The sequence below is a fragment of the Dama dama genome, chromosome 10 (assembly GCF_033118175.1).
Source record: "Dama dama isolate Ldn47 chromosome 10, ASM3311817v1, whole genome shotgun sequence".
In the NCBI taxonomy this organism is placed as follows: domain Eukaryota; kingdom Metazoa; phylum Chordata; class Mammalia; order Artiodactyla; family Cervidae; genus Dama; species Dama dama.
This window is the reverse complement of record NC_083690.1, coordinates 38,521,767-38,546,035: the sequence shown is the minus strand read 5'-3', so window position 1 is coordinate 38,546,035 and position 24,269 is coordinate 38,521,767. Positions and strand designations below refer to the sequence as shown.

At 44.0% G+C, this 24,269-nt stretch overlaps 1 protein-coding gene across 4 annotated transcripts; it reads left to right on the top strand.

Moving 5' to 3' along the window:
- Positions 1–11: 11 nt before the first annotated feature.
- Positions 12–21,896, top strand: PMS2 (PMS1 homolog 2, mismatch repair system component). Of its 4 annotated transcripts, XM_061153708.1 has the most exons (16): positions 15–155; positions 2,286–2,425; positions 3,125–3,211; positions 3,396–3,498; positions 4,578–4,761; positions 6,921–7,088; positions 8,005–8,102; positions 9,391–9,490; positions 10,973–11,057; positions 12,085–12,240; positions 13,202–14,069; positions 15,762–15,929; positions 18,394–18,494; positions 18,728–18,897; positions 20,816–20,999; positions 21,504–21,896. In XM_061153708.1, exons 1-15 carry the CDS (start codon positions 133–135, stop codon positions 20,957–20,959), a joined length of 2,595 nt encoding a protein of 864 aa, XP_061009691.1. In that variant the 5' UTR covers positions 15–132; the 3' UTR covers positions 20,960–20,999; positions 21,504–21,896. The 4 variants fall into 4 exon arrangements, 3 of the variants coding, with proteins under 3 accessions (XP_061009691.1, XP_061009692.1, XP_061009693.1); XM_061153709.1 differs by lacking the exon at positions 2,286–2,425 and having other exon boundaries at positions 38–155; XM_061153710.1 differs by lacking the exons at positions 2,286–2,425; positions 3,396–3,498 and having other exon boundaries at positions 141–155.
- The last annotated feature ends 2,373 nt before the right edge of the window (positions 21,897–24,269 follow it).

Sequence of the window (24,269 nt, the reverse complement as noted above, 5' to 3'; positions counted from 1 at the left end):
GAAGCGTTCGCGGCTTTATCCGGAAGTGGGTGGGGCACTGTGTGGGAAGTAGCCAATGGGCGGCCCGGCGGCAGGGTGCCCGTGGGAGCGGCAGAGCGAACAGCTCCGAGTGCTGCCTCAGGCTCTGCATCCATGGAGCGAGCAGACGGGCCGAGGTGAGCCGAGCTTGCAGCGTTCTCTCGTGGTCCCCCTATCTAAGGCCCACGGCGTTCCAGCCCCTGGAACGGAGAGGAAAGTGACCGCGGCGCAGACCGAGCCGGCGACAGGGAGACCCCGGAGCGGGCTCCTTAGTGCGCCCCACACCTGCCGCCCTGTGGGTTCACTTTGAGGTCGGGGTCCGCGGGGATTTCCGCCCCCTGTCCGGACGCTGCTACTCATCCGCGGGCCTGAACCTGGAGCTTGAAATCCCAGTAGACAGAATTCTTCTCCTTTTTACCTGGTTGCGCGCGCTTTCTCTCTTTTTAAATTGAGGGTTGTTTTAGGGGCAGCTTCAAGACACATGCTAATTTGCATAGCCGCACAGTTTTAAAGGACGCAGTGCTTCTGTATCTCCTTGAGTATACGGTTACCCGCAGAGACACCGAATTCGGGGTTAGCAGATCTTCGGGTAGCATTGCTGCACAGTTGTCAGATTCGTGAACCCAGATTCTTTGTGTTTGTTTAAATGTTGTATCTCCACCTCTCCAAATGGCAAGGCTGGGCCCGTATAGGATGTCCTGCTAAGTCAACTTATTTTTAGAGGTACTTTTTTCCATTTTATGTGGTCTCGTCTGCAGTTTTTACATTTAATACAAACTTGAGTAGAATTTTTTGCAAGGTAAAATGAAGAGGAAGAATTTTTTTTTTTTTTTTTAAATAGGGGTCTACCGAGGATATGGGCTTCCCTGATGGTTCAGTTGCTAAAGAAGCTGCCTGTAATGCAGGAGACCCGGGTTTGATTCCTGGGTGGGGGGAGATCCCCCCTGGAGAAGGGATAGGCTACCCACTCCAGTATTCTTGGGCTTCCTTGACCGCTCAGCGGTTAAAGAATCCGCCTGCAATGAGGAAGGTCTGGGTTCGATTCCTGGGTCAGGAAGATCCCCTGGAGAATGGAAAGTCTACCCCCTCCAGTATTCTGGCTTGGAGAATTCCATGGACTGTGTAGTCCATGGGGTTGCAAAGAGTCGGACACGACTGAGTGACTTTCACTTTTGAGGATATACTATGTCCAGGTGACAAGTAGTGGTTAAAAAAAAAAAAATCTACCTGCCAGTGGAGGAGGCCTAAGAGGTGGTGGGTTTGATCCCTGGGTGAGGAGGATCCCCTGTGGGAGGAAATGGCAACCCAATATTTGGATAATTCTTGGAGAGAGGAGCCTGGTGGGCTACAGCCCATGGGGTTACAGAGTGAGACATGATAGCACACACACCTAGTAGACAGTGCGGTGCTAGTAAGTTCTTGAAAAAGTAAAATTGTTTGACCAGTTTTGTGGTTTCTAAAGTAACTCTGGTGGTATCATGGGGGATTAATTGAAGTAGAGAGAAAACAGAGACAAACCCTTTGGAAAATTCTGAAAGGAGGTAGAGTCAGGACTTTGAGGGCCTTTGCCAAGACAGGAGCTGACAGCCTGGATTCAGAGTGGGGATTTTTTTTTTTTTTTTTGGCTCCCTTTGGTCTTCATTGTGGCAGGCGGATCTTTTGTTGGGCATACAGACTCTCTAGTTATAGCTCTCAGGCTTAATTGCTCTGTGGGATGTGGGATCTTAGTTCCCCAACCAGGAATTGAACCTATGTCCCCTATTGCAAGGTGGATCCTTAATCGATGGATCACCAGGGAAGCCCCTGGAGTGGGTATTTGAAGGCAACCATAGGAATAGTTATCCAACTGGTACCTGATTTCTGAGATGGTTTTGATTTTGACATGAACACTGGATTTCCCAGCAAACTTTTGATTTTTCAAATTGTGGGGAAATGTTGCTTTCAGTTTTTAAGAAAGAAGGTCCTATTGTAAGTGTTTATTGACCCATAGCTTGGGGGGGGATATGTGTCTCCCCCAAGCAGATCCCAGTATAATTAGATTTTAAATATCTATTTTACTTGAAGTATCCATTCAGAAGATTTTTTGACATGTTTAAGGATTGTAGACCAACGTTTATATTTATGAATATAATTATTGGATATATTAATGTAATGGATGGATTAGACCATTCAGCTGTTAACAGAGATGAATTGTTTCCCACAGTTCAAACCAGGATGAAAATACATAATTGCCTACTTGCTTTGTCTCTTGTAACTGGTTTCTTTAGTTCAGAACTTGCTAAGGCCATCAAACCTATCGATCGGAAGTCAGTCCATCAGATTTGTTCTGGGCAAGTGGTACTTGGTCTAAGCACTGCTGTGAAAGAGTTGGTAGAAAATAGTGTGGATGCCGGTGCAACTAGTATTGGTAAGTCTGGGAGAGTTTTAAACCAGAAAAAATAATCAGGTTATGCTATTTTATTCAAGAAACAGTAAGATGATCATTGATATGCTGTGAAATTATTTTTTAAGCATAAAAAATAAGACTGTAGCAAGACAATCATTGATATGCTGAGAAAGTGTTATTTTTTTAAACGTAAATTTAGCACCTGTTATGTGCCTAGTACTTGGCTAGGTAGTAACCATAATAATAGCAGCTAACTTTTATTGTGTTCATACTATGTGCCAGGCAGGCATTGTGCTAAGAACTGTGTAGGTAACATTTAGTCTGCAGAGTAATGAGATTGGAAATTGCTATTGCAATAATTATTATCTCCATTTTACAAATGAGGAAATTAAGGCACAAGGAATTTGCCTTTTTTGAGCTTTAGCTAGTAAATCTGACCCCCGGGAGTCTGATTCCAGAACCTGTTCTTTTGAAGGCTGTGTTAAAGTTACCGTCTTGAAGGAAAGAGGAACGAAAAAAATAGAAATGAAACTACTTTATCGGGGCTAGTAAACAGCCAAGAAAGACTTTAAAGAATAAAATACACAAGATGACAGTAGTGTATTTAAATAAATATAGTTAGGACTCAGAGTTGCATTTTGTAAGTTATAACTATTGTCTTTCACTCTAAAGTCTTTTCATGTTGATCAATTTGAGAAGTCAGTACTTTAATCTTTTTAGATCTCAGGCTTAAAGACTATGGAGTGGAGCTCATTGAAGTTTCAGACAATGGATGTGGGGTAGAAGAAGAAAATTTTGAAGGCTTAAGTAAGTGGTATTTTGCTAATCCTATTTTAAAATATTTGGGCCCAATATTTGAGAATTTGGGGTAACACTGTTTTAGGAAACACAAAAACAGCTTTTAAAACCAGTCACTTGGGTGGGTACTCTGTGTGTTCATTGCTCTGTCGTTTTCGATATCTTGGACTTGGACTCTCCACCTCTCTCTCAGCTCTGAAACATCACACTTCGAAGATTCAGGAGTTTGCTGACCTCACTCAGGTTGAAACTTTTGGCTTTCGAGGGGAAGCTCTGAGCTCACTCTGTGCACTGAGGTGATGCAATGTTTTTATCCTCTAACTTGACCCCTTCTAAAAATCTCTCTGAAAATTTAGAAGTCTGATTAGAATTATTTTTTTTTACACTTTTCCATATGAATATTCTCAACTTCTAGCTTCTCTGTTCTGTCATACTGTCAACCTAAGTGGTAATATTTCTGAAATGTAAGCAATGGATGAATGAAATGAAGCAAATAGTGTATAATATTATAAAACAATTGTTATCCTTATTAAAGCAGAAACTTCTCAGTTTAAAAGTAACATAGCTAGGTTTCTCTGATAGTTCAGTTGGTAAAGAATCGCGCCTGCAATGCAGGAGACCCCAGTTCGATTCCTGGGTGGGGAAGATCCACTGGAGAAGGGATAGGCTACCCACTCCAGTATTCTGGCCTGGAGAGTTCCATAGACTGTGTAGTTCATGGGATTGCAAAGAGTTGGACACGACCGAGCGACTGTCAGATAGGGTCTTCCTTGGTGGTCTAGTGGTTGGGACTGGGTTCCATTTCTGGTCAGGGAACTAGATCTCACATCACTCAACTAAATATCCCACCTGCTGCAATGAAAGATCAAAGATCCCGAGTGCTGCAGCTATGACCTGGTGCCGCCAAATAAATTAATTAATTAATTTTAAAAAGTAACATATAGATAAATATAGATGCCATGTACTACTGATTTTAATTTATTTTGATGTTGAGGAAAAAATTTGCTAAACACTTATTTAATTGCACACATCTTCTAAAATCTTTGTTAGAGTAGTAGTATGATAGCTAAACAGAGAAATAAATCTTTATTGATGAATTCAGAAGTTTTACGATCTTTCATTTTTCAGTTTAACTAAAGCAAGTATCAAAGCTTTTCTCAAAGCGAAATAGTTACAGAACTCTCTCACTTTCTACTGGGGCCCAAGCTTTAGATTTTATGACGATTCCTCACCTCTTTAATCTCTCTTGATTATCTCGGAAGGATCAGCATCTTTTTAGGAGAGTTTTGAGAGAACGGAAGTGAGAAAACGAGCAGGTGACATCCACCACCTGGGCGTCTTTAGCTGACCGTGCTGTGCTGGCTTTTTCTTACAGCGATGTGACTATTTCTACCTGCCACACGTCTGTGAAGGTTGGGACTCGATTGGTGTTTGATCACAATGGAAAAATCCTCCAGAAAACCCCCTACCCACGACCCAGGGGGATGACAGTCAGCGTGCAGCAGCTATTTTATACGCTTCCTGTGCGCCATAAGGAGTTTCAAAGGAATATTAAGAAGGTACAGTAAGGGATGGTCCAGGGGCTGGGATGCCGCACCCCCAGCACCTGGGGAGGGGGGGGCGCCCAGGCTTGATCCCTGGTCAGGGAACTAGATCCCGCATGCTGCAGCTAAGAGATCACACACTGCAGCTAAAAGATCCTCATTGAAGATCCCGCATGCTGTAACTAAGACCCAGAGCAGCCAAAAAAAAAAAAAAAAGTACAATAAATCTAGAATCCCGACTTGCGAGAGCCTGGAGAGTGTAGTGACCAAACGTAGTTCAATCAGGTTGGTTTGCACATCTCTTCATTCTCTTCCTTTAATTTTTTAATATTTGGAGAGGTGCTTAGCTCATCTCGTTCCCTAAAAGACCCAACTTTTGGATGATTTATCCTTCTCTTTTCTTGGAATGAATCATCAAATTGTGTTTTAGAAGGTTTTCTAGTATGGGAAATGAGTCTTTTAAGACTATTTTCTGATCTTCTCTGTATTTTTCAAGAAGATAATTTTTCTTGGTTTCCTGAAAAGTGAATCAGTATAACTTTTATGAATTGGAATGAAAATGAAATAGCTGCATATTATATAACTGTTGTGTTTAAAAAGCAGTTAGAAATTGTCTATATATGTATATATGTGTATGTGTAAATATGTATGTATATAATCACATGTATGTAAGTTGTTTAGTTGCTAAGTTGTATCTGACTCTTTTGTGACCCCATGGACTGTAGCCTGCCAGGCTTCTGTGTCCATGGAATTTTCCAGGCAAGAATACTGGATTGGGTTGCCATTTCCTTTTCCATGGATGTATGTTTGTATATATATATATAGTCATATGTGTCTATGATTACAGTTTTATAAAAACAAAGCAACTGGCCTAAATCAGCATAGAAAAAAGGACTGGGAGAGTAGATGCATGAATGCTACCAGTGATTTTTCTTGGATCTGCTATAACTTTTGCTATCTTCCTTGAGCCTTTCCCTTTTGTATCTATGTTTTTTATAATCCAAAAAATTACTTAAACATATGCTGCTTAAAACTTTCTTTACCTCTAAAGCAATTTGTGCTAGTTAAAACTTTATAAAGTTTTGCAAAGTATAGAAAAACTTAAAAAATGTTTTCTTTTTTAATTTAAAAATTAAACATTTTTTGTACAGAGAAAACTTTTTTTTATTATTTTGTATTGTATGGTAAAAACATCTGTGCCTCAAAAACGTAGGCATAAGAGAACTTGTACTTGCCAGAGACGACTATGGTTAACAGTTTGGTTTGTCTTCCCAGTCTCCTCCTACTTTCATGTATTCATAAATCTTAGAAAAGTTTTCAAGATAAATATTAATATTAGGAAATCAAGTGATAGAAAATATGAAACATTTAAATCACATGGAATTGTGTGTGGCAGAAAGTTGATGCTGTTTCTGCTTGTCTTCCGGACTTTGGTTTGTATTCCTTAGACTTTAAATGCATACAAATGTTTCTACATATGTTTCTTTCTTTCTTTCTTTTTTTAACAATTCGGATCATATTATATACACTGTTCAATACCTTGACTTTTTATATAGTATATTGTAGATCTTTTTTGGTTGACTGGTACTGTATTATTCTATATCATGGTACCATTGTATGGATATACTGTAATTAATTAGCCCCTGCTTAGGTTGTTTTTAATTTCTCACAACTACAGATTGTCTCAGTAAACATTTTCATAATCTATTTTTGATCGTTTATGCCAGTGTTGTTTTTGCAAGGATAAATTTCCAGAGGGGAGATTCCAACGTCAAAGGGAACGTACGTCTCAATTTTTATAGCAGAAAACTTGAACATTTTGGAAAGGAAATGGCAACCCAATCTAGTATTCTTGCCTGGGAAATCCCTCGGACAGAAAAGCCTGGCGGGCTCCAGCGCACAGGGTCACAAAAAGAGTCGGATACGACTTAGTGACTCAACAACAACAAAAGTACCCATAAGAGTATTATTTCATTGGCTGGCACTGCACACACAAAAAAAGAACCTTATCCTCTGATTTCTCTTGGATACCATGTTGGGAGATTCAACTCATAAATTGTTTTGTCTTATTGGAAGATGATATGAGAACCTTGAGTTGGCTGTATAACTTGAATCATATGCTTCTTGTAAAACTGAAGTAACCTTGAGTCCTTGGGTTTGTGTTTTTTCAACAGGAGTTCGCCAAGATGGTTCAGGTGTTACAGGCATACTGCATCATTTCAGCGGGTGTCCGTATAAGTTGCACCAATCAGGTTGGGCAGGGTAAGCGGCAGCCTGTGGTGTGCACCAGCGGAAGCTCCAGCATGAAGGAAAACATCGGATTGGTGTTTGGGCAGAAGCAGGTAGTGGTGGGCGGTTGTATAAAACCATTTTCTCACTCTTGTGATTATTGGCAAGTTTCTTTTGTTCCTTTTCAATAGAATAGAGCATTGGAAAAGACCCCGATGCTGGGAACGTTTGAAGGCAAGAGGAGAAGGGGGTGGCAGAGGATGAGATGGTTACATAGCATCACTGACTGAAGGGAAATGAATTTGAGCAAACTCTGGGAGATAGTGAAGGACAGGAGAACCTGGTGTGCTGCCGTCCGTGGGGTCAGATACAACTTAGCGACTGAACAGCAATAACAAATAGAGAATAAAATCCAGTAATTGATTTTCTTTTAATTAGGCCCCTGTCACAAAAATTAATATTAAGAGCTATAAGTTTTAAAATAATCTTTTTTTAAAAAAAATAATAATAAAATAAAATAATCCTTTTACTCTCTAAAAAAATAGAAAGTTTTGTAGGCAGTGTATCTTTTTTTAAACATTTCTTTGGCTGTGTCAGATCTCAGTTGTGGCATGTGGGATCTCCCTTGTGTGGCCCACAGGCTCTCTAGTTACAGCGTTCTGGCTCAGTAGTTGTGGCTTGAATGCTCAGTTGCTCTGACGCATGTGCGATACTAGTTCCACGACCAGGGCTCGAACCCACATCCCCTGCATTGCAGGGCAGATTCTTAACCATTCCACCACCAGGGAAGTCCTTGTGGGCAATGTATTGATAATGGATAAGTAGGAGCCCCAAGTGTTTCACTTTGCTAATAAATCAAAATTACTCTAAAACTGCAGAAAGCCACTGTTGAGATTCTTTATTCTCTTAACATGGATAGCTTGACTATGAAGGAAAACACAGAACTCTCGTTATAGCTTCCTTTCTGAAGTTTGGAAGTTGAAGTTCTCACTTGGTGCTAAAATCACCATGAACCTTGATTTCTTTCAGTTGCAAAGCCTCATCCCTTTTGTGCAGCTGCCCCCTAGTGACTCCATCTGCGAAGAATATGGGCTGAGCTGTTCCCAGGCTCTGCATAACCTATTTTGGTAAGTAGATTGCTGCCCAGAAAATTACCATCAGTTTTTCTTTTTTTTTTGAGACTTTTTTTTCCCTTGATTTTGTTTTTAAAAATCGTGCTTTTAAAGTTTATAGTTTCTTATGTCCATCATAAAACTGTAGGCAGTATGATTGCTGAGGAAGCAGGTTTATATGAAGGAGTCAGGTACTAAATGCAAACAGTGTTCTGGGTAACTGGTACATTTTAGGGGGTTTCCTATTGAGTTAGCCCTTGTAGAAGAGGCTCTGTCTAGTGAACAAGTAGGATAACTCTTAAATTATGTATAGTGTTTCATTTTATTGGGATCTGGCAGAGATAGGTAGAGGCTGAGTTTATTTTCACTGGTGCCTTACTCAGAATCCAATCCAGCATCATCATCATTATTTTTTAAATAATGGTTTATCTACTTGGCTGTATTGGGGTCTTAGTTGTGGCATGCAGGATCTTTAATTGTGGCATGCCAGATCCTTTATTATTTATTCTTCGTTGCAGCATGTGAACTCTTAGTTGTGGCATGTGGGATCTAATTCCCCAACCAGGGATTGAACCCGGGCCTCTTGCAGTGGTCCGGTGGCTGAGACCCCACACTCTGGATCTTAGGGAAGTCCCCCAGCATCATTACTTTTAGTGTAAGAAAAATACAGACACTTTTCCATAAACAGGGTTGGCCTTGTGACAGCCCATATTGTTTACTATCTGTCCACTTGCCTTTGGCTTGTGCCTGAAATTAAAGATGAAGATTCACCTTTTTATGTTACAGTATCAGTCTTAAAGAAACTCAGATATCCCAGGGGTAGATCTCAGGTGAAATAAGCCCGTAACCAGTGCATTAGTTGATAGAAGTTTGCTGACTGAGAACAGATTTTAAAAGGGAGGAGAATGTGGGCAAAGAGCCTGGATTCAGGTCCCTGGGCTCCATGGACAGCTTGGTGGGGACTGCACAAAGGTTCTAGAATGTGAATGTGGGGTGAGATCTGCTCCTTATGTGGAGGCTGAGGACTTCATAGGGAAAGTGAGAGCCAGAATGAATCGGTTTTGAAATCACTGACCTACCCGTGGTGGATTTATCAATAACGGGATCTTGGGACACTCCAGAGGGTCTGTGTTCCTTTCATGCTTCACCAGAATGGAGCACACACATTACCTGAAATGTTAATACCTGTCAGCTTGTCACCGGGGATTATGTTTTTACTTTTCACTTTGAGAATGTGCTGAGTGATATGTGTCTGATCCTTTCCACTCTGGAATCCTGCGCTAATGGTATTAACATTGAACAGTATCTCAGGTTTTATTTCGCACTGTGCTCATGGCGTGGGAAGAAGTTCAACGGACAGACAGTTTTTCTTTATCAATCGGCGGCCTTGTGACCCAGCAAAGGTATTTCAAGATTTGGGGTGATTAGTTTTTTCCTTCTAGCCTTCACTTTTTATTTCTTATTAAATAACATTTTCTGACACAGGCAATTTACATGGAACTTGAAACTCTGATTCAAAAACATGAGTAAATCTTTTTTTTCATTCTTCTAATCAATTTTATTCTAAAAACATGTTTTTATGCAAATATATTATTTAAACCAACAATGCTATATTATTGTCATTTAAAAAATATTTTTAGAATGTCTCGCTATTAGTTTCTTTCTTTTTAAAAAGATTTTTATTTTACATTGGAGTGTAGTTGATTTGCAGTGTTGTGTTTTAGGTGTATAGCAGAGTGGTTCAGGTATACACATAACATATATCTATTCTTTTTCAAATTCTTTTCTCATTTAGATTGTTACAGAATATTGAGTAGAGTTCCCTGTGCTATATAGTAGGTCTTTGTTGGTTATGTATAAATCATCTTATTTTAGACCTTTAAAAATGTGTACCATACAGTGGTTTCAATTATACGTCTGTGTGTGTGTGTATACATATGGACATATGTTAATAACCAATATATTTATTATCATAAAAGTTATCACTATTAGAAGACAGTAAACATTTAAAATATCCACTATTATCTAGACTCTTTGGTGTAGAATGACACGTGTGCACGTGCCTCTGTATTTTCTTTTTATTTTAATGTGTTTTATCCATTTTCCAGGAAAATAAGGCCCAGATTGCTTCCGCTTCAAACTAAAACTGATCATCTTGATATGATGATAGTATTTTTTAATGGTCAGTTTTGATTTTACATCTTCAGCAGCGTTATCCCTCAGTCATGGTTTCTGTTTTCTGGTGATCATTCACAATCACTTCTTGGTTTGTTTTCTGCCATGCCACATGGCTGGGGGGGTCTTAGTTCCTCAACCAGGGACTGAACCCTGCACCCTCAGCAATGAAAGTAGGGTCTTAACCACCAGGCCGAGAATTCCTCCAAATTACTTCTGCCAACCAGATATGATTCAGCTTCTAAATTTTTAAACTATATTATAATGGGTGTGATTTTTATGACTTATCTGTAATGCCATTTGATAGTCTCATTATAAAGTCGTATAAATACACTTCTATGTACATGCAAATGTATTTTATGAGCATTTAAACTACATCACATTTTACTGACATCTCTTCAAGAGCATCTTCGTATTGGAAAAAGATTCAGTTTTATGAATCTGTGCTTAAAAATACCCCTTGGAGGGGCAAGAGGAAACCTTTTTGAGGTTATGGATATCTTCATTAGCTTGATTGTGGGGATGGGTTCGCGCGTGTATGTATATATCAGAACTTATCAAGTTGTACACTTTAAGTTCAGTTTGTTTTAGGCCAACTCTACCTCAAGAAAGCTGTTAAAAATGTATCCTTTTAATAGTTGATTAGAGTATTATTAGAACACTGGGGAAAGAAACATTTATTCTTTTCTAATCTTTGTTTCTTTGTGTAGGTTTCCAGACTTGTGAATGAGGTCTATCACATGTATAATAGACATCAGTACCCATTTGTTGTTCTTAATATTTCTGTTGATTCGGGTAAGTTCTGCTGAGGTTTCAGTAAAATTGGTGACTTACTCCTGAAAGAATAAAATGAAATTATAAAGCTCAGATATGACTGGAAAATTTTATACAACAGTTAATGGCTATATACATTTTTATAAACTAAAAAAATTTAAAAAGTATTTTATTTTAGACTTTTATTTTTTTTTAGACTTTTATTTTTTTATACAGGCTTTCCTGCTTTCTACTTGGAACTTTGTTGATTGTGTTATTAGGAAAATGTGATTTTTTCATGTCAGCCAAGGGAGAAAGTTGACTAAATGTTTTTCCTAATTTTGAAAATAATTCATTTCATGTAGGTATTTTTCTTCTGATAGCTGTTATTATGGTTTATTGTTATCCAGTGTTTTTTCTAGATGCTTAGAAATATATATTTGCACACCTTAAAATATATATATACCTAATGGCATGTGTGTGTATATATATATATATATATATATATACATATATATATATATATATATATACATATATATATATATCTCCATATTTTTTGGAACGGGAAAATAATTTTGGATAATTTTGTATTGTGCTCTTTAACCTTAGATGTAAACATTTCTTTTCAGAAACACGATTCTAATATTAATAGCTGTATTGTATTTCGTTGTGTGGATATATCTTGATTTGTGAACTTTTATGTTTGTGCTTATTTTAGTTGTTTTCAGCTTTTGGAAATTTAAATTCTTTTCTTCTAGATAAATCATTATCTATATCATTGATTGTTTCTTTAAGATAAACTCCTAAAAGTAGAATCATTGGGTCAGTGAATGTGATCCTGTTATACCAGTTTATACATCTATCAACAATGTACTAGGGATTGTAAGTTTTAAGCAGATTCAGTAGGTGATAAAAATGACGTTTTAGTTTGCAATTTTAACCTATCTTTTCATAGGTTTATTTGCTTTTTTTTCTTTTGCAATTTTCTTTTGCAATCAAGTGCTTGCGTAGTTCTTCTGTTTTGCTTAAGGTGGACTTAATCAGCATCTTTTCTATTTTGCTTTAGAATGTGTCGACATCAATGTTACTCCAGATAAAAGGCAAATTTTACTGCAAGAGGAGAAGCTTTTGTTGGCAGTTTTAAAGACGTCTTTGATAGGAATGTTCGAGAGTGATGTTAACAAACTCCAGGTCAGCCAGCAGCCGCTGCTGGATGTGGAAGGTAAGAAAAACACCAGCATGTAAACGGTTTCTATAGCCTGCAGCTGTCCTGGTACTGTCAGTTTTTTTGGAGGTAAAGTTTTTTTTGGCATGAAAGAAAATCTCCCTTTTTAGACAGAGAAGATTTGTCATCCTAGAAAGCATGTTGCTACAGATTTTAAGGTAATCTGGATAAAAAGAGACACGAGCTGCCTCTGTTATCATGCAGGGCTCCATTCTACCAAGACTCACCCCTTGTCTTTCAGTAAACATGTCCTGATTTTGGCAAGCCTTTTGTTAATTTCCAGAGTTCTGAACAAGTTGATTCTGATAATTTTTGCCATTTTCTCCTATTTCTTATGGAGTAGGGAATTTGGGGGGAGGTTCTTACTTTGCGATTTGCCTTCACATCCGCCGTGTGTTCATTGCTGAGTGGCACATTGAGATGAGACTTGGCCTAGAGAGTTTTACAAAGCGGTTGTACCAATGTCCCCACCACCAGCAGTATTTAAGCATCCCATTGGATCCTCAACCTTGTAAGCATTTTTTTTTTTTAATTTACCTGTTCTAAAGAGTATATAGCCGTATCACGTCGTGGTTTTAATTCGTGTCTCCTTCCTGGTTCATGTAGTACTGTGTTCATACCTTGGATCAGCCATACAGAGCTTCTCTTGTGCAAAGTGCATGTTCATGTAAAAATAGCCCCTTGTTCCATTTCTGCATGGGCTCCCCGGTGGCTCAGCGTTAAAGAATCCGCCTGCCCATGCAGGAGACTTGGGTTCAGGGCCCAGGTTGGGAAGATCCCCTGGAGGAGGGCATGGCGACCCAGTCTAGTATTCTTACCTGGAGAATCCCATGGACAGAGGAGCCTGGTGGGCTACAGTCCGTGGGGTTGCAAAAGTCGGACACGACTTAGCGACTAAACAACAATAATTCCATTTCTGCACAGCGTTTGATGCCCTTCTCTGTTTGCATCTACTTAGGTCACTTAATAAAAAGGCCTTCAGCAGAGATGGAGAATCCCGAGCCAGAAAAGCAGGATGATCCTGCTCCATTAAGGACTCACGGAGAAGAGAAAAGGGCAGTGACCATTTCTAGGCTGAGAGAGGCCTTTTCCCTTCGTCACTCGGCTGAGAACAAGTCCCGGGGTCCGAAGGCCACTGATCCGAGGCGTGTTTCTCTGAGGCAGAAAAGCAGTGCCCAGGTCCCTAGGGCTTCGGGGCCCCCCTGCTCCCAGAAGCACATCTCTGAACCTGGGGAGGAAGGGAGGACTTCTGCTCAGGGGCCCCATGACTTGATGGGCAGAGTGGAGATGGAGGAGGACTCGGGGCACGGCAGTGCATCTGCCAGCTCTGAGGAGATGTCCAGCACCCCTGAGACGAGCGGCCACGCCAGCACTGACCGGGCGGCAAGCTCCCCCGAAGGTAGGTTTTCCCAAGAAAATGTGGAGTCTCGGGAAAAGTTACCTGAAACTGACTGTCGTCTTTCAGGCACAAAGTGCCATTTAGACCAAGAAAGCGGCTCCACATCTAGAGTCTTGCCACAGCCCACGAAGCTCTCATCCCCAAACGCAAAGCGTTTTAAAAAAGAAGGAATTCCTTTAAACCCCGACGTCCTTCCAGAGTCGGTGAAAACCCAGAGTGCATCGGCGTCCGAGGTGGATGTAGCTGTGACAGTTAATAAGAAAATAGTGCCCCTTGATTTTTCCATGAGCTCTTTAGCCAAACGAATAAAGCAGTCGTGTCAGCAAGAACAGCAACGAGAAAGTCAACAGAATTATAGGAAGTTTCGGGCAAAGATTTGCCCTGGAGAAAATCAAGCAGCAGAAGACGAACTAAGAAAAGAGATCAGGTAACAATTTTTTTTAAAGAACTCTTACCATGCAATTCTGCAACCTGAAACCTTGCAATAATTTTTTTCCTTATATTTCATACAGATTTGGTCCAAATCAATCAAAGCCTTCTTGACTCCAATTTTATTCCTCTTCCTGGAGGTTTTCAGCCCATGGTATCTTCTCCCTGCATTGAATTCAGGACACCTTTGGGGAACATTATTGCTATTTTCCATCTTTCCATTTAATGAGGGAGAATTACCAAAGCTATGATTTCAAGAAGATGGTATCAGATAAGGTTAAGTAAAAAAGGCAATTTAAAGTAAAAAATCTGTATACAGATAATAATAAAAAACACTAGTCACTGCTACTTTCTTGACAATAATCATGTCTAACATTGTGATTCTTAAAAATGATGAATTCTCTTGAAATATTTAATTTTTAAAAAGACATTTGTTTGTTTTTGGCTGTGTTGGGTCTCCGTTGCCCTGTAGGCTCTCTCTCGTGGCAAGCAGGGGCTGCTCTAGTCGGAGTCCGCGGGCTTCCTTCTGTGTGGCTTCTTGTCGCAGAGCATGGGCTCTGGGGCGAGCAGGGTTCAGTAGTTGCAGCTCCCAGGCCCTGGAGCACAGACTCAGTTGCTCCAAGATATGTGCGACCTTCCTGGATCAGGGCTCAAACCTGTGTCTCCTGTACTGCCAGGAGGATTCTTCACCACTGAGCCACCAAGGAAGGCCAAAATATTTAACTTACACTTTTCTTATCATTTGTTTTAAAAATACTTGGACAGAGACAATTCTAGGGACAGAGGAGCCTGGCCAGCTACAGTTCATGGAGTCGCAAGGAGTCGGACGTGACTGAGTGACTGGGCACACAGCAAGCTGTAGAGCTTTGTTTCTTGAACCTAGATGCTCAGTTCTAGTTCTGGGTCGTGCCGGGAGATACACCTGCCAAAGACACGGAAAGACCAGGGTCTTCAGGCTGGCACAGGTTTTTCCTGTAGGGAATCTGCCTGGGGAACCAGAGCTGACTCAGACAGTTCCTGAAAGAGCAGTTAGATCCAAGGAGTTGGTATTTGTGCCATTTATATCAGTTTGTTGCCTCTCAGCTCCAAATCCACACTTCGCCCTGCTTTTGCAATCCTGATTGGTATTGGGTCGCAGTCCTGGAGGCTGGACCATAGGCGCCTTTCTCTTGGTGCACTGTTAGACATAACCAGCAGGGGGCGCTGGAGGGACTCTTCAAGGCCAAGTGGGAGCCGCGGCTTCCCCTCTTGCTTTCTGCCAGTCCCTGTCTTTTCCTACAACATCTGAGATGCCCTGTTAAGTGCTTGGAGCATGAAGGATTGATTCCATTTATTTTAAACAATGTACAGACAAAGGTCTGGAAGCATATGCACCAAATCATTAATGATTTAGTAACTAAGTCATGGGGGAGTTAGATGAATGCAGGAATAAGTAATGTTATCTTTAGACAGTGTGATTATTAGGGACTTTGTGTTTTTGTATTTTTTTTGTTTTTAATCAGAGAAAGAAACAGTATTTTATAATCAGAGAAAGAATCTTTTAAAATGTCTTCTAAAACGGGAATTCTCTAGCAGTCCAGGGGTTAGAACTCAGCCCCAGTTTAATCACTGGTGGGAGAACTAAGATCCCTCAAGCCGTGCAGTGTGGCAAAAACAAAAAACTTTTCTAATTGACATTTTCTACACACAGCAAAACGATGTTTGCAGAAATGGAAATCATTGGTCAGTTTAACTTGGGGTTTATCATCACCAAGCTGAATGCAGATATCTTCATAGTGGACCAGCATGCCACGGACGAGAAATACAACTTCGAGATGCTTCAGCAACACACTGTTCTCCAGGGTCAAAGGCTTATAGCGTAAGTGCATTTCAGTGCTCAGAATTCAGTGTCATTTCACATCCCAGACTTAGCGTATAGGTGTGTCTGTCTTTATCTCTGGCTTCCCTGGTGGCTCGGTGGTCCACCTGCCAATGCAGGAGGCTTGGGTTTGATCCCCGGTCTGGGAATATCCCCTGGAGGAGGAAATGGCAACCCACTCCAGTATGCTTGCCTGGAGAACCCCCTGGACAGAGGAGGCTGGCAGGCTACAGTCTATGGAGGGAGGTCATAGGGAGTCAGATACAACTTGGCAAACAGCAAATCTTTTGTCTATTTATCTATGTTTTTTGGTCCTAAATATCCTTAAAGCAGATTTCATACTTTTTGCATAATAATAGTCATACCTGCCCTTTATGTAGTGCTTATTTTGTGCTAGGCACTGTTGAAAATCTTGCATTTAATCCTCACAAACCTTTGAAATAGTTACTGTGTGTACCACCATCTCATGGGTGATAACACTGGACACACACACAGAGGTTAAATCACTTGCCCAAGGTTACACAGCTGATGGGTTCTTTAACGATCAAGCATTTTTAGCTATTCAAAAATGCCCATCACTGGTTGACCAGGAAATCCTTTTGATGAAGGACAGTTTATAGTATGTCTATTTAGAGTAGGTGGATCCCCCGGAGAAGGAAATGGCTACCCACTCCAGTATTCTTGCCTGGAAAATCCCATAGACAGAGGGGCCTGGTGGCCTGCAGTCCATGGGGTTGCACAGCGTCCGGCTCGACTGAGCGACTGACGCTGCACTTCACCTCCTGTGTTCAGAAGGTCAGCAGTGCCCGTGTGTCTGTCCTCAGCTATGGTAGAGCGATTCCAGTGATCAGTCACCACAGCATTTGGTATTTCTTTCTTTAGCCAAATTGAATGTTTTACAGTGACCACTCTACAAGGCAGTGTGGTGGTGTGGCATGTAAACCAGAAATCTTAAGTAGAGCCGTAAGGAGAGGTCATGGATTTTCATTCGGGAAATTATGTAATTAGCTCAGATCCCAACAGCAGCAGATCCCGTCATGAGGAAGTCACCGCTGAAACCGTCTCTCAGCTGGAACCCTTAACCTGGTTTATTTGCTGAGTACTCTGTTTCCTCTGTCTCCGGCAGAATGGTTTAATTACCTTTATTTCTAGTAGGAGTAGTAAAGACATTGAATGAGCCACTTTAGAATAATGAGTTACTCCTATCCCTCTCACAGAGGCCATTTATTTTTTAGCCATTTTGCATAATTACAGTCTTGTTTGTGGCATTTCAAGTTGACCTGGATAATCCCAGGCCACGGTGGGTTCCCAGTGGACCACACTTCGGGATGAAAGGGTAAAGACCACAGCTGCATCCTTTCCTACCAGGCCCTGCCTCGCTTGGCCCTGACGACCTCTTCAGCTGTCCTAAGCCCTCCTCTCCTCTTCTCTACACTTGAGCCACCCTGGCCATCCTTTGTTTTCCCTCAACAGGCCTGATGAATTCCTCCCTGGCCATCAAGCGGAAGGAAGCAGATCTGTGTGTGGCTCTGGGAACATCCGTGGTCCATCCTAAGGCCTTTATACAAACTATTGTCTCTGCCTAGAGCACTTGTTACCCCCATCCCCTGATAACTGCTTCTCACCCCCAGATCTCAGCCCAAAGGTCACTTCCTCAGAGAATCCCACTCTCCAGGCCAACTCTCACGTGCTGTGTGCTCCCAAGTCTCTGAGTGTCTCTTCTTCCTGATTCTCTGTGTAGTTTGTAATTAGAGTTTGTTTGCTTGACTGTTCATCAGTGTCTTTTTTCCCCACTGGACTGTTTGTTCCATGAGAGCAGAGAATGGGTCTGTGTTTGCTCACCTTAATAGCTCCTGTCTTTTAGCCGTTTCTGTAAACCGGTGGAGGGATGGGTGGATCGCTGGAAGGAGAGATGGGTGGATGAAGGATGCAGGCAGGAGGAGGAGCAGGATGGTGGCACAGATGTCATTTCCTCTGTTTTCAAATGTCTGTAATGACCGAAGCTGAGTTTTCAAATTCTCTTTATTGTGAGGAGGAAAAATAGCTTTTTTAGGTTATATTGTTATTGTTAAAAAAAAAAAAAGTCATTGGGGTGGGATGGCAGATTGAGGAAACAAACTACTTTTGGAGTTAACTCTAACTTCTAAGAAGATCTTTTAAAAAAAAAAAACAAAGTGAAAATTAAAAGGAAATGCTTAAGACTTCCCCAGCGGTCCAGTGGTTAGAACTCTGCACTTCCACTGCCAGGGGCACGGGGTTCAATCCTTTATTGGGGAACTAAGATCCCACATGCCTTGGCGTGGCCAGAAAAAATTGATTTTTTTAAAAAAGGAAATGGAGTTTTGTGACAGGTGAGGTTCACAGCTGAAAGCATGTTATTCATGTTTGAATAAATCACAAAATTGTTTTAATTTCATTTCTGTCTTCGAGCCTTCAAGATCTAGTTTGGCTCTCTGTTTTTCAGACCTCAGACTCTCAACCTAACAGCTGTCAATGAAGCGATTCTAATAGAAAATCTGGAAATATTCAGGAAGAATGGCTTTGACTTTGTTATCGACGAACACGGTAAGTTATTACTTAGAAGGTAGGGTTGCGTCCTCATAGAGCCGAGAATGATCTCCGAGGCCCTGCACAGTGTGTTTTTTAGAGGTGGACAGGCTTTCCCCCAGAGCGCTTGGCGTCCGCAGTGTCTTTCAGATGTTCCTGACAAGTAGCACCCAAATTAAATGCATTTTTTTTTTTTTTGAAATGCATTTTTCAAATGATGATGGCTTTCCCCCTGCATTGTCTTCTTTCAGCGCCAGTTACTGAAAGAGCCAAGCTGATTTCCTTGCCAACCAGTAAGAACTGGACCTTTGGACCCCAGGACATAGATGAGCTGCTCTTCATGCTGAGCGACAGCCCGGGGGTCATGTGCCGGCCCTCCCGCGTCCGGCAGATGTTCGCCTCCAGAGCCTGTCGCAAGTCTGTAAGTCAGGAGCGCTCGCCCGCAGGGTCCCCAGGGGTCTGCTCCAGCTCGAGAGTCCTCGGTTCAGCCCCTCGCAGCCCCGTTAAGTGTGGGCCGAGTACCTCACGGGTCCCGCCGTCCTCAGCCAGCGTAACCCTGAACCCTGCACGGCCGCTCTGACCCACGGTTACTGCGTCCCTGAGGCGGCGTCCTCCCGGCGCCTCCAGCGGTCCCTCGCAGTCCGCAGTTTGTCCCTGTTGTTCGTCTGTGGGCCTGATGGGTATTAATGATCCTGGTGGAAAAGGAGTAGGTGCTGCCAGTTCTTGACCCCGTGGGAGGTTGTCCGGAAGCCCGGCGGTCAGCGGGCGTTTTGCAGGGACCTCCAGGGCGGGCAGTATGTGTTTTCTGGTTGCCGCCCCCCGACGCTGGAGGGGCCCTGGTGCTGTCCCCACACAGCGCGCAGACTGGGGGCTGTCTCCTCTGCACCCAGGGGCCCATGTTCCTGCCCTTGGCTCTCGACATGCCAGCCATACCATCTCCTTCCTGCCGCAAGCCCTCTGCCTGGATGCCCTGCTCCACACGCCTTGCTCGCCCGCCCGGTTCCCTCCGGCCCTCCCTGAGCACCCAACTGAAGTAGCCTCCCCGCAGCGCTGCAGAGGACAGGCGGGCGCGCTGTTCCGCTGAGGGCAGGCAGGGACGTTTGAGCGGCAGCCTGAGGGAGAGGGGCCCTGAGACATGCAAACGCCTGCGGGAAGCGTGTGCCGGGGAGAGGGCGCGGCCAGTGGCAAAGGCCTGAGGCAGGTACTTCCTTCACGGGCTTGTGCAGGAGACCAGGGGGTGTCTGTGAGGCTGGAGTCGGGCGGGAAGGGCTGCTTGCTTGCAGATGTGGGTGCGAAGGCCGGTGAGCGCCACGTCACGTGGAGCACTTGGTCTTTTATACAGGTTGGGGCTGGCTGCGGGTTTTTTGTGTTTGGGTTGCTCCGGGTCTTCGTTGCTGTGTGCGGGCTCTCTGGCTGCGGAGAGCAGGGGCTCCTCGTTGCCCGGGGAGCTGTCGTGGCGCATGGCTGTCGGTGCCCGGGCTTCAGCACTTGCAGCAGGCCAGCTCCGTGGTTTTGGCTCGCTGGCTCTGGGCGCACAGGCTTCAGTAGCTGTGGCCCCCGGGCTCTAGTGCACAGGCCCACTCGTGGCATAGGGACTTGGTGGCCCTGTGGTATGTGGGATCTTCCTTGTCCAGGGATCGCACCCATGGCCCCTGCTTTGGCAGACGGACTCCTGTCCACTGCGCCCCGGGGGAGGCTCCTGACAGAGTTTTAAGAGGAATCGCCGGCCCTGAGTGGAGGATGGGTTGAAGAGATGACGGGGTTGGGGGAGCAGGGATACCTGTTAGGCCACTGCGATCGCCAAGGTGTGAGGTCACGGAGGTGGGGTTGTGAGTGCTGGTGGAGCTGGCGAGACTGGTTGGTCCTGGATGGGAGTGGGCCATGGCCCTCTCAACGATGTGCCACCATGAGGGAGCCACCGAGGGGCTGGGTTTCACAAAGGGGCCCGAGGGCTGGGGCCCTAGAAGGTGAGGTTCTTCCAGACAGGACTTTGCAGGGAACGCAAGACAAAGTCTTGCCCAGCCTCTCTGTAGAGAACACTGCTTCTGAAGAACGGCTGTGCTGTGCTTAGTCGCTCAGTTGTGTCTGACTCTTTGTGATCCCATGGACTGTATGTAGCCCGCCAGGCTCCTCTGCCCATGAGGGATTCTCCAGCAAGAATACTGGAGTGGGTTGCCATGCCCTCCTCCAGGGGATCTTCCCCACCCAGGGATCGAACCCAGGTCTCCCACATGGCAGGCAGATTCTTTACCGTCTGAGCTGCTAGGGAAGTCTGAAGTGTGGCTGTTCTAACCCAAACTAGTAAAGCTTTAACTGAAGCCATCGTGTCTCACACGCAGGTGATGATTGGAACTCCTCTAAACACAAGCGAGATGAAGAAACTCATCACGCACATGGGGGAGATGGACCATCCCTGGAACTGTCCCCATGGAAGGCCCACCATGAGACACATTGCCAACCTGGATGTCATTTCTCAGACCTGACGGCGCTTCTCGTTTTATAGAGCTGTTGATCGTATTGCAGGTTTTTCTGTTTTGCAAGGCAGGGCTTTAATGAGCCGTTTGGGGGGTGTGTTTCTAAATGCAACTGCTACTTCCAAAGGTATCAGATCCATTTAGAAATGATCTTGTGGATTTTTTTGATCCACGTGGAGCACTGCTTGCAACACTTTTTTTTGTTTTGCATTTAAACGCATGCCTGTGTGTATATAGAGGCAAGAGTATATTTTACAGAAATAGAGCTCTTTAGAAGTCACTGGGACCTCTGCTGTGGCCTGACGTATTTTGGTCTGTAACTTTCAGCCCTTAGTGATGATTAAGTCCCTAATGGTTTCACTTCATTAAGTTAACATTTACAGTTCTTTGGAGCTAGTCATTCTGAACCCTGATGCATATTAAATTTAGAAAAGAATCCTAGAAAACCCAAGGGGGTTTCTCTGTCCAGCTGGAAGAAGTCAAGCAGGTGGATTGGGGTCTCTCTTTTCTGTTTCTTTCTTTGTCGTTGTAATTTTTGTTTTGTTTTCGGCAGTGTCACGAGGATTTTGGGGATTGAACCTGGACCACCGTGGTGAAAGCCTAGGATCCTAACCACTGAACCGACAGGGAGCTCCCGGATCTCACTTTTTAAATGTTCCCGCTGCAGCCAGAATGGCAAAAACTGTTGTGGGTGCTCAGGTGCTCAGTTGTGTCTAACTCTTTGCGACCCCGTGGACTGTGGCCTGCCAGGCTCCTCTGTCCTTGGAATTTTCTAGGCAAGGATACTGGAGTGGGTTGCCTTATCCTTCTCCAGGAGATCTTCCCGACCCAAGGATCGAACTCAAGTCTTCTGCGTCTCCTGCTGGGCAGGTGGATTCTTTACCACTGAGACACCTGGGAAGCCCAAAGACTGTTGTAGGCAAGGGGAAATAAAAAATTCTGATTTTTCTCTACCTTTGATGCTGTGATTTGATTTCCTTGGAGTGTGGACTGCAAGATGCTTAGTTACTGACTGTACTGGAAGGAGAATCCCTAGTCTGTTGTCAGTTTTTCATAGAATCTCATCCCATTTGAACTCTGCCTGAAATGGAAGTAACCATGCCCTCTGCAGGGTCCAAATGGCGGTTGGTGGATGATAGCCATTGTGGACCTCCCACCCTAACCCTGCTCTCCACCTTTCTGCCCAGACAGTGGGCTTCCTTCCATTTACAGACTTAGAAGTCCTTAGGTGTGAGGAGACAGTCAAATAATAATTATAGTCACTCATGTAAGCGCTACGCTGGTGGACCTGAAAGATCTCATTTAATATTTGCAAGAATTCTGCAAATTGGGGTTCGAGAGGGAGGGAGGCCTTCCCCAGAGGCCCCCTGTGCTAATCCCAGAACCCCTGAATACTTGTTCTAGGTGGCCAAAGGGGCTCTGCAAGTTTAAGGGTGGGATGAGGGGGCGGGGGCGTGCCCTGGGTTGGTTCTGTGGCCCAGTCTAGCCCCTGTCTTCTTAAAAATGGAGAACTTCCCCCAGCTGTGCCAGAGAGAGAAATGATGCTGATTTCGCAGATGGAGGAAGGTGGCTTCTAGAAACCTGAAGATTGTCCCTGGAGCTGCCAAAGGAACCTGTTCCTTTTGGACTTCTCCTGAAACTGTGAGAGGATAAATCTGTGTTGCTTTAAGCCAGTAAGTTTGGGGTAACTTGTTTATGGCAGTAATGAAAAAGTAACACCTGAGTTCCTGAGTTAGTCTTGTGTTAAGGCGAAGATACAGCCTGAGAGAGGCCGCGGGGGCAATTAGCAGAGGAGGGAAAACCCAGGTGAGTTGGGTTCCAGATTGCTACCTGCTCTGAAGGGCAAAGCACGTGCCGCGGCCCCTTTAAGATCGGGGCAGGGCGGGGCCCGCGGTTGCCTGGAGACCGTCAGGGTCAGGACGCCGTGCTGCCTCCTTCCCGGCCGGATCCTCTGGGTCTCCACCGAAGTGAGTGTCTCCGGGGGTCCCGGGGTCCCAGGCGTGCGGCCCTGTCTGCGCCGCGGCTGGCTAGCGTGACGGCCAGGTCCGGCTCTTCCTCGGCCTCCGAGGACCCCGAGCAGGTGCGCGGTGGGCGGGGAGGGCGGAGGAAGGCACAGGACCGAGCTGGTAGCCTGGGCCCAGAGAATGCATGCCCCTCTCGAGCTAAGGAAAGTAAACGGTCCGTAATACAGCCTCAACTCAGGGAGAGCAGGCGATACACAGAAGTTGGTAAGAAGCAGGCCACGAGAAAAGAAGTTTGCTTTATTAGTAGTTCAGACTTCGGTGATGGAGGAGCGGAAAGCCTGTAGCAAAGACGAGTTTAGAAGCCTCAGCGGCTTGCTTCGCTGACAGTCCTGAGGTGGGGGTGCAGGGCTGGAAAGAGTGATGGGGTTTTGAAGGAAGAGGGGAGCAGGACCGTGTTGGTGAGAGCAGAGCCTGGGGGGTGGGGGGGAGTGAGCGGAAACCAGGCGGCCAGAGGATGCCAGGCAGGCAGAGGGCGTGGGGGTGGCCACTGCCCCCATCAGACACAGGAACAGGGGTCTTGCCTTGCCGTTCCGGACTCACCTCTGCCTCCTGCTTGATGTACTGGGATGTCTTCAGTGGGGCCAGTTTTGTGGGGCCACGAATACTATGGCTTTGGAGCCCCGCCCCTCAGCTCCGGGGCCTTGGGCAAATGATTAACACAAGGTTTCTTGTCTGACGTAGGAGGCCTCAATCTATTGTCATGCCGTCCCAGGGAGTAGGTAGCCGATGGCTTCAAGTTTGAAAATAGGAAAGTGACAGAATAGTTGATTTTGTGCATCATCTCATTTAATCCTTATAAGCAGACAAGTTACTATTATTCCTGTTTGACATCTGAAGCAGAAGGACAGTTGGGAAAGGGACAATGCAGAAGCCTGGGTTCAGCTCCTGAGCACTTTGCCAGGGGGACATACAGAGATGGGCTTTTACAGTATGAACTGGTGGTAGGTAAGATTTTAGAGGTTAGGTTGATATGTTTTCCCACAAAGGGTTGCCCTTCTTACTGGAACACTATTTGAAAAGAAATGATAGATGGTGGTTCCAATTTAAAAAATCTTAGGACAATGCAATATTGAAATTGTATTTTATAACCTGGTGATACTTGATCCTTGTAATTAATTTTTCAGGCTGTAGGAAGAGAATGACAATGACATTGGGGTTGTAAAACTAAAATTGTAGTGACTTTCTTGGTCCAGTGACGAGGACTCTGTGCTCCCAATGCCAGGGGCTCAGGTTCCATCCCTGGTTGGGGAAATGTATCTCATATGCCACAACTAAGACCTGACTCAGCCAAATAC

Excerpts from the sequence above, each read along its gene's own strand:
- PMS2 (XM_061153708.1), top strand. The coding sequence starts at position 133 with ATGGAGCGAGCAGACGGGCCGAG. Across the intron at positions 11,058-12,084 it reads TAATATTTCTGTTGATTCGG|AATGTGTCGACATCAATGTT; the intron begins GTAAGTTCTGCT and ends ATTTTGCTTTAG. Across the intron at positions 18,495-18,727 it reads CTTTGTTATCGACGAACACG|CGCCAGTTACTGAAAGAGCC; the intron begins GTAAGTTATTAC and ends GTCTTCTTTCAG.